At 43.3% G+C, this 10,096-nt stretch overlaps 2 protein-coding genes across 2 annotated transcripts; both read left to right on the top strand.

Moving 5' to 3' along the window:
* Positions 1-201: 201 nt before the first annotated feature.
* LOC123063350 (F-box only protein 8-like) lies at positions 202-3,127 on the top strand. The gene has a single exon (XM_044487110.1). It carries the CDS (start codon positions 498-500, stop codon positions 1,596-1,598), a length of 1,101 nt encoding a protein of 366 aa, XP_044343045.1. The 5' UTR covers positions 202-497; the 3' UTR covers positions 1,599-3,127.
* Positions 3,128-7,488: 4,361 nt separating this feature from the next.
* On the top strand, positions 7,489-8,324 carry LOC123059261 (glycine-rich cell wall structural protein 2-like). The gene has a single exon (XM_044481868.1). It carries the CDS (start codon positions 7,515-7,517, stop codon positions 8,109-8,111), a length of 597 nt encoding a protein of 198 aa, XP_044337803.1. The 5' UTR covers positions 7,489-7,514; the 3' UTR covers positions 8,112-8,324.
* Positions 8,325-10,096: the final 1,772 nt, after the last annotated feature.

The following is a 10,096-nucleotide window of genomic DNA, read 5'->3' as shown; positions in this document are numbered from 1 at the left end:
CAATTTTTTGCTTCCATCATGTTCTGTTTTTGTTGGATCCAACTATATTTTTGCTTCCACCATGGCGACCGGCGGCCGACAATGACGACGGCGACCGGCGGGGAGGGCAGCAACAGGCGAGTGCGCCTGGCGGTGCTTCAAGGCCGGGCACATAGCTCATCCATGGAGGCACGATGGAATCTTTTTTGTAAAAGAAGACACCTGACGATAGAAGATGAGAGAGAATCGTACGGCTACGCGTTATTTTATTGGACGATGCTGGTACGACCAGTCTAAAGTTGGGCCGGCGCGCCGGCCCCTAGTAGTGCCCCATATCTATATCGTCCAGGCCTAGCCCAGCTTGTTTGAGAAAGAAAAATGGGCTAACACTAGCTCAGCCCAAATGCATCCGCGAGAAAGACCTACCTACGAGTCTACGACTCCTCCTTCCGCCGCCGTCTCACAACCACAGTCCACAGTTCCCTCCACCACGGTTCCAGAGCACCCAGCCGGCAACCATGGCGGCGCCCGCTAGTGCAGCAGCATCACCTCCTCCCCACCATGGCCTCCCGGATGAGATCTTCATCTGGGAGATCCTCGTCCGCCTGCCCCCCAAAGCCCTCCTCCGCTGCCGCGCCGTCTGCCGCGCCTGGCGCAGCGCCACCTCTGCCCGCGACTTCCTCCTGTCCCACCACGGCCGTCAGCCCACCCTCCCCCTCCTCCACTGCTACAACTTTGTCGGCGACGAAGTTGGCTCCCTAGATATCATCCCCTTTGACCACCGGGCAGGGGTCGTCGCCGCCGACCAGCTACAGTCCGTCGCACGGCTTGGACACGCCTTCTTCCGTCCGTTGGCCTCCTGCGACGGCCTCGTCGTCCTCACCAAGAACTACGCCCGCTTCTCCATCTGCAACCCGGCAACTCGTCAGTATGCTCCACTCCCTCTGCTTTCTGACTTCATTTTCTTGGGGATGTACCAGCACGGCCCTACCGGCGAGTACCGGTTTTTGCTGGGACCTGAAGCTCAAGATGGCTGCTTTGTCTACACATTAGGCTCCGGCCTGCCCCCGAGGCACGTCGACATAGACTGCCCCGATGTGGAGGAAGAGGAACTGATATACCCCTCCGGATCTGTCCTGTTCCATGGTAGCCTGCATTTGTGCATAGGCAATATGATAATTGCATTCAACACCACTGCTGAGTCGTTCTGTCAGATGCGTGCTCCAGTAGATCCTTGGGGCGCTGACCTGTTTGAGATGGAAGGAATGCTCGGAATGTCCATCTACAATGATGCGTCGACATCCATTGATATATGGAGGACGCAGGACTACGAAAGCGAGGTCTGGGCCTTGAAATACCGGGTTGAATTGCCGGTTGCAGAGTTTGGAAACTTTAGCAAACATTTGTGGGTGGTGGTCGTCTCTTCAGACGGTGATGTGCTTGTGCTAGTCAAAGTTGACGATCGGCTACTTCAGATTGACGTGGATGGCAAGATGGTTGCCAGTTTCCATCGCAGAGGTCTGGGCCCTACTCGACATCGGCTCAAGCAAACTCTAGTTTCACATACATTGTTTCCGCCACTAGAAGGTTACCTTGTGAACTCTTTGCCTTTCCTTTGACCAGATGATTATTTTGTGTACATTAGAAATTATTTTGTGAACATTAGCATTTCATCTGAGGGCAGTTGAGTGTGGTGCTGCTGCTTAACGGCCTAGCTATCCATATCCACATGAGCTGCAGTACGTATTAACTGAATCCGCTGTGAGCCTGCTAGCTTCTCTGTTGATTTACAATAAGTTCTGACCAAGAAGCTTTGATTGTTACATCGTTGCTGAATATCCTTTTGGTCTGGAGGGGCTGCCGTGAGTGTTGATCATTTTGCAGCATTTTGAAATGTTTGCCAATTGCCCTGACTCATGTTTATGTTTTCTTGAATTGAAGAATGACCATGCTATCTTTCTTTGTACACCCTCCGTCCCAAAATTCCTGTCTAACATTTGTCTAGATAAGGATGTATCTAACACTAAAACATGACTGCATACATCCATATTTGGACAAATCTAAGACAAGAATTTTGGGACGGAGGGAGTATTATATAGTGGTTTTTATAGTACTCAATCGTTAGCAATATAGCTGCCTCTTGTCTCTGTTTATTGAATTGAAGAAGTGCATTTCCTTTTATCGAGGTTTTCTTTTACAGAGATTACCCGGTAGTCTTATTCACACTAAAATTTTGCAAATATACATGACTTTCCTGTTTCTATGTTTTGTTTTAGCTGTGGATGAATGAGGCAGATTATCCTCCTTGTTGAGTAGCGAGTTGCACCTGAGTTTTTATGAGAGTTCGGAACACTAGTTAAATTGAAAGATTGCATTATAATTCTTGTTAAGTATTGGAACATATACTATAGTTCTTCCTTTGCTGCATCATTTGGAATTATATTTATCATTTCACTTTAGCGGCTAACTATTTTAAGGAATCAATGCTTCATGTGATGTTCGATCTTACATATGCTTGAGAAATGGAACTTGTACTGATGAACAGAAGAAAGATTTATCATGGTCAGGCTCAAGTCCAGATTGTGTTCCCCTTTAGACTGACAGCCATATTATTTTTTCTAGCTATGACATGCTCAATACATATGAATTGGGTCCACTAAATAATTGCATTAGTCAACTTTCAAGTAATGTTCTGTTGCAGTTCATTCTTGTTCATAATTCGATTGCATCTGGTTAGATAATGAAACATAGTGTTATAGTTTTGCCCTTGTGTTGCATTGTTTGGAATTATATTTATCATTTCAGTTTAGCCGCTAACCATTTTCAGGAATCAATGCTTCATGTTATGTTCGATCTTAACATGCTCAAGAAATGTTGTACTGATGAGCAGAAGAAAGGTTTATCATGGTTAGGCTCAGGTCGCCGATTGTTTCCTTTTAGACAATGTAGCTGGCAGACATGCCCTTTTTTTTTCTGTGACCGGCGCAATGCGTATGAATTGGGTCAAGTATGAGCCGCCTAGTTTGTTTTTGATGTATACAAGTTATGATCAAGAATCTCTGACTGTTTCATGGTTGCATGAAATTTATACTTGCCTGAATATCTGTTTGGTTTGAAGCCGCTAGCATGTTGATGCTTAAATTGTGAAGTCATTGTGGTCAGCGTTTGAGATAGTTGCTAATCGATTAGTCTCATGCCTCTATTTCTCTGAACTGAAGGATCGACTTGGTTTTTTTTCATCGAGGTCTTCATTCTTGAAGATCATCCAGTGGTTTTCTAAGTATTTAGCCAATTTACATCTGCTTCCTGTTTCTAAGTATTGTTGTAGCTGAGATTAAATGTGGCAGACAATCCTCTCAGTTTGTTCAGTTGCTAGCTTTACCTGATCATTAGATGAGCTTGGAGCTAGCACCTGATCACCTGATCATTATACTCCCTCCGTCCTACAATATAAGATCGTTTTTTAAGCTATATTAGATTGAAAAACGATCTTATATTGTGGGATAGAGGCAGTAGTAAACTTACCAGTGGAATGTTCTGTTGCAATTTATTCTTCTGCTTGTTTCCGTTGTATCTAGTTAGGTATTGAATTGCCCTGTTATAATTTCATCTTTGCCATTTTGTTGTTTACGAGTATCTCTATCATGGGCAGGCTCAGGTCCTAGATTCTGTTGTTCTTTTTCTGGCTGTAACTGGTGCAAGGCCGTGTTCAGGAGTTGCAGGCTACTCTCAATTGCCTGTTGCACGTTTGCCCCTGTCTGGCATCTGCGTGTGTGTGTGATAAATATACCCACTGGAGACAATTTTTTTTTTGAAGTGTGTTGTTACAGTTTACAGTCGATTCAATATACAAGTCAGCGCCCGGATTAATTTATCCCAGTGTGTCTGCTATCTGAAACCAGTGAGCAGCTGAAGCTCTTCTAGAACAATTGCATGAGCTTCCATAACTGAATTTTTTGATTTCCTGCCCAAGGTTGCAGTTCTTCTAGAGCAATTACGTGAGCATCAACTGAATTCTTTGATATTCCGCACAAGGTTGTAGTTCTTCCAGAGTAATTTCTTGAGCATCTTTAACTGAATTCTTTGATTTTCCGCGCAAGGTTGCAGTTCTTATTGTACCAGAGCTTACCGGTTGACTGGCTGAGTGAGTGCATCTCTATTGGGGAGTGTGTGTTCCTCGATTCGTATCCTGACTTTAGTAGCTGAAGCTGGAGCGATGTTTTTTTTTTGGCAGTTGGAAGCTGGAGCAAGGTTAACTAGAGTTGAAATTCTCAGTTCAGAAAAACCAGTAGAAACTGACGGAAAAACGTGAAGCGTATTTGGAAAACAATGAAAGGAAACCAAAAGGAGGAATACCAGGGAGAAAAAAGTTTGAAAATAATAATAATCAAAACTGGGTGGAGTGAATAGATGGAACATACTAGGTTAAAAAACTGTTGTAAAATGTTGGGAACAAGTTTCCAAAGAGAAAATGCAGTAAGCCATGCTCAGGGTACATTCAGAATAACATTATCTGCTTCTCGTAGACATACATCAATTGCCCCGTATGTAGACATGAAAAAACTTTTTGTAAATATGTTCGCCTATCCTTTGAATATGTTACCTACTTAGGGAAAATATGTGTTTATCCAACTCATGCAAAATGTTCTTGTTCCTAGAAAAAGCATGATAAAGCCTATTGTGTTAGAATCAATTTATTATTTCAAAATATATGTACACACATCTGATAATTTTTCTATTTCTGAAAAAAATTCATGAAACTGCATCAAAATATTACCCAAGTGTCGGTGGAACTCAAGAAAGCTAAATACAATAAAATAAAAGGTAAAAAATAAATATAAAATAAATTAAAAGTATTATAAACTCCATAAGGAAAAATATAAAAGATGAATATAAAACTAAAAAGTAAAAAAAACATGAAGCAAAAATGCAAAAATACTGGAAGCTCAAACAAGGACATTTTGTTGGGCTTTGTTAAGGTAAGCTAGCGAGTTTTTTCTTTGACATTAAAGCTAGCTGATTTTTTTGTGACATCAAACTTGCTGATTTTGTTAATTGTGACGATCAATCATGGTAATCAAAATATTATTGTTTTAAGAACAAACATGATAAAATTGTTTGTTCTAAAATTAATATACTTTGTTCCAAATATATACACACACATGAGATAATTCTTTTTATTTCTCAAACAAATTATAAAACAGCATAAAAATATTACGTACTGGTGGAACACATGAAAGCTAATTACAAAAAAGTAAAAGCCAACTCAAAAAAAAGTAAAAGGGGAAATATAAATATAAAATAAATACAAATATTAGAAACTCCATAAGAAAAAAATAGATAGAACGGGAATATAGAAATGAAAAGGAAAAAAAAATACATGAAACTAAAATGAAAGAATGTTGGAAGATCAAACAACGGTATTTTATTGCGATTTTGTAAGGTAACCTGGCTGGTTTTTCTCTGAAATTTAAGCTAGCTGATTTTTTGTGTGAAATCAAACTAGTTAATTATGTTGCGTATGCCTCCCCAAGAAAAGGCTAAGTTTTCTCTGTTTCCCATCGGCGTCAGCGCCGGTCCACCTTGTCTCCCGTGGCCTTAGGGCCATGGCAGCGCGGTGGATCCTGATCCTTGCCGGCAGGAGGGTTCCATCTTTAGATGTTCCTTTGAATTTTGTTAGGATTTGTGTCCTGCTCAAGAAGAAGAGCAGGTGGCGGCTCCCTGAAGATGGAATAAGGTCCTCCCTGCCCAGTCCTCGTCCCGGTGGTGCATCTAGCATTGTCGGTGGGCGTGTGGAGATGTGTCTCCAGTGGATCTGTCCCTGGTGCATTTGCTCGGATCTTGTCGTAGTTCGTCTACGTTCGTGTGTCTTTAGGTTGGATTCTTCCGATCTACGGTACACTTCAATGGTGGCGGTTGCTGTTCTGATGCGCTGATCCTATGGGGCCTTAACACGACGACTTTCTGACTATCTACTACAACAAGTTCTGCCCGGCTCCGACGAGGGAGAGGCATTTACGGCGGCGCGCCTTCGGCTCGCTTCAGTGCTTGTAGTCGTCGCTAGGTGGTCTATGAATCTGCATGTAATTTTTATTTTTTTCTACCGTTTGTTGTACTACCATGATTGAAGATGAATAGATAGTAAGTTTTGTCTGCAAAAGCAAAACTAGTTAATTATGTTACTTGTGATGATCCATCTAGTTAACTAACCACACCACCGGTTTCTCCGGAACTGTTCTCGCCTCTCAAACCGTTGCAAAACTAGTTAATTATGTTACTTGTGATGATCCATCTAGTTAACTAACCGCACCACCGGTTTTTCCGGAACCGTTCTCGCCTCTCAAACCCTAGAGAGGTGATTTTCTAGATGCACCACGCCGCCATCGCTTGTCCGGCGGTAGGTCACCGCCTCCTCCATGTCTCGTATGAGAGTGCGGGGAAGCCCCGATCTACCAGATGGATCTCTAGTATTCCCCTCTTTGATGCTTTTACTAGCATTGCGTGGCAGTGCCGTCGGTCTGGCGAATAAAATTTCCTCGAGCCTCCCCGCCATCTTGACAATGTCGGCTTCGATGGTTCGAGGGCTCGTTGTCATTGATTTCTGTCGGCCTATCTATCCGATGAGGTGAGGGTTTGTAGATTTTGCTGACGTGGCAGTGCCGGCTGCTTCCCTTTGCTGTTTGGTGCTCCGACTACCACTCGTTGCTAGATCATCTCGGCTCACAAAGCAGCGTTGCCGTACATTTTCGTTCAGTTGATGAAGAAGCAGCTGTGTAATGTATCTCGGGTTCACAACCTTTGGAGCTAGAGCATCTCGCCGGAATACAACCGGTTCAGCTATTTTTCCAACAAAGGGTGGATTTTATTAACTCAAAATGTAGCATCAAGATGATACAAACACAATGAGCACACACCCAGCCTCTGCATAATTAGGATACACACAACTAACACAAAGTCACGCACATAAAAACACGCCAGCAATAGCAAAGTCATATAGGTCCAAAGCTATGGACCGGTTCAGCTATTAACTTTAACTAGTCCGGGCATCAATACGGTGTACTAACCATCTGCTAATACTGGCCCGGACATTATAGCTAAAGCATTTATACGGATTTTGCCGTCCACTTGAACTTGATCATCTGCTAATCAATTCTTCATGCACGGCTACTTGACCCAACAACTCGATTACATGGGTGGAGTCGTCGTTTACTTCCACTCCAAACTGAACTACGGAAACTTCGAGGTTGCCTCGCTCCTCTGCTCGTCAGTGGATGCTTGCATGTGTCTTACAACTGTTGAACCCACGCCGATGCGATCACGATTAGCAGTCAGTCATCATCGTTTACTTTTACCTGCACCAATTAAGGCGCTAATTATTCTAAGCCTCCACTTGAGTTCAGACATGACTTTGTCAAAAACTCCAACCTCCACCCCCAGCATGCATGGCCGCAAGCACCACTATAAATGTCCATACGATCTTTCACTTGGAACTCACCTCATCTTGCAAGAGTACACACTTCCATAAAACACACACAATGGTAGGCACAAAGCTAGTAGCCCTCGGCTATGTTGTCCTCTTGAGCATTGGACTGGCCAATGCTGCAAGGGTGGTTAGATTCGGCAGTGGAAGCGCCACGGGAACGGGAGCGGGAGGAGGAGAGGGTGGGGGAACTGTGAGTGGTGGTGGCTCGGGTGCTGGGAGTGGAACTGGGTCTGGCGTGAGTTCTAATAGTGGTAGCCATGCAAGCGGTGGAGGTGGAGGTGGCGGTGGAGGCGGCGGCCAAAATGGTGGAACTGGATATGGTAGCGGGTCCGGCTCTGGCTCCGGTTCTAGTCAATATAGTCAAGGATCTTCATATCCTTATGGTGGTGGCTATGGTGGATATACTAGCGCTGGCGGTGCCGGTGGCGGTGGTGGTGGAGGGCAAGCTAGTGGTTATCAAGGATCTAGTGGGTATGGGGCTGGTAGTGGCACTGGTTCCGGCTCAGCTACTGCTACTAACAATTGGTATAGACAAGGTAGTACAAATGCAGATGCTGGTGGAAACGGTGGTGGTAATGGCGGAGGAAGAAATGGTGGGCATGGTGCAGGCAAAGGTGCTGGATCTGGGTATGGCAATGCCTACCCCTAGTCCCCTCATGCGAGGAATCTAAGAAAATGGAGCCCAACCTAATGTATTGTGACTCTTTTTTCATTTATTTGTTATTATCTTACATATTATCAAATAAGGGCTTCAATGTTCTTGTGGAAAATGTACTAGTGTTTATGATATATTCCAAGAATGTTACATGTCAATGTATCACTATTTATATGTATTAAGTTATATACCAATATTTTGGCCAAATGACTTGCAATGGAAGCTCTTTGCACGTGCTATGGTTATGTAACATAAGTTGCTCACTTATGGTTAAATGCCGAAAATTATCATTTCAATCATACATGTCGTTTCACTAAAGGCGCCAGTCATGTAACATATAAATCACATCCACCGCTTTCGTTTTGCATAAACTTCTCTCGCTAGGTAGTTCCAAGGCTACGAACCCCCATTGTGAAACCACACCCCAATATCTTTCACATCCTCGGTCATCCACACATTGCCTTGAGCGAGTGGTGATCATCACAAGCGCTACTATGTCGAACCTATCATGACTTTACGCCATGGAAGTCATGAATGGTGGGAAGGTGCACGGTCTAATTTTCTTATATTTATATTTTCATTACATTTTCATTTTTGTTGCATGATCCACTTGTTTGATTAGAAAGTTATCTTTAGAACTTTGGAACTTCATTTCCATTGATCACAATGGCAGAAATTGTTATTCCAATGTTGTCCTTTCAATGTTGACATATCTTTTTAAGTATGGTTCTCCAAAGTTCCTTTCTTTTGGGGTCAAAATTCTTACTTATTTTGTGAAGTCATGGACTGATTTTTTTGAAAGCTTGTCATTTTTTTGATAGTTGTGGTTGTTCTTAGACTTTCTGACATTCTCAAATTTCATTTCATTTCAAGATGAATATTGTTCTCCAGTCTCCAATAGTTTTTGGTGAACTGTCTAGCATTTCAACATAATTTTTGAACAAAGCTAGTATTTTGTCCGAACAAGGGGTTTCATTAATTGATGATACTGCATATAATAGCAGATGGTACATCTAGGATCCAGATGGATCAGGTTGCACTCCTAGAAGCTACCTGCGCCAAAGAGTGAGCACCTTTATTTTCTCCCTATGGTGTATAGAACATTCCGCAACAACGATATCATCCCCAAGACCTCCTTGTAATTGTGACATAGCAATGATCTTAATGAGTGACAAGCTATCCGACTCAATGATCGAAGATATAATAGCTCGTTCCCGGAAAAGTTTAATGCCCTCCACACACTCTAATCCATCCACTTCGTCAGGATCATGACATCACCGACTAGTTACCGCAGCCGCCATTAGCACTCCTCCCCTGCAGTTCCTCCCAACTGCTCGGAAGGCTGCGGAGCACGAAAAGAGGCCAAAGCTTGCAACAATACTTAGTTTAGCCCAACCCGGTGGCGGGGGAGACCACCTAGCAGTTCACTTTGCCGTTGGAGCCATCCATCATTTGGCACTCATATTCATCTAATTTTGTTGGTAAAACAAGAAAGTGTCTATTTAAAGAAATCTGGATGTGGGCTTCTAAATTCTCATACTAAAAATATCTTCACTCATTGTTACCTAGTGATGACGGAGTCACTCGCTGGGGTGTACATGGAAAATAAAGGCAATGCTATGAAAGATGGAGGTGAGGTTATTTAAGGTGACTTGGAACAATGGAAAAATGGGTTTTCTTATCTCTTGGAGGATTAGCGTTAGAAATAAAGGAGATGTTATATGAATCCGTTGAAAACCAAATGAAAACTCATCTCAAATATTCAAAATTCTCGAGCCATCACCGATCAAATCCCATGAGATCTGTCGGAGACACACCTCCACACGTTCTCCAATGATGCTAGACGCACCGCCGGGCCGGGGGCTGCGTGGGGAGAACCTTCCTCCTTTTTAGGGAGTCGCTGCCACCTCGCGTGCTTGAGCGGGTCAAAAAGCCTACACAAATGAAAAAAAGCACCTAAACCGACCAGGAGCCCTCTG

Source organism: Triticum aestivum, chromosome 3A, assembly GCF_018294505.1.
Source record: "Triticum aestivum cultivar Chinese Spring chromosome 3A, IWGSC CS RefSeq v2.1, whole genome shotgun sequence".
NCBI lineage: Eukaryota > Viridiplantae > Streptophyta > Magnoliopsida > Poales > Poaceae > Triticum > Triticum aestivum.
The sequence above is the reverse complement of the archived record's forward strand: the minus strand, read 5'-3'. Positions and strand labels throughout refer to the sequence as shown.

What these genes read in the sequence shown, in the direction of transcription:
- LOC123059261 (XM_044481868.1), top strand. Translation starts at nt 7,515, where the DNA reads ATGGTAGGCACAAAGCTAGTAGCCCTCGGCTATGTTGTCCTCTTGAGC.
- LOC123063350 (XM_044487110.1), top strand. Translation starts at nt 498, where the DNA reads ATGGCGGCGCCCGCTAGTGCAGCAGCATCACCTCCTCCCCACCATGGC.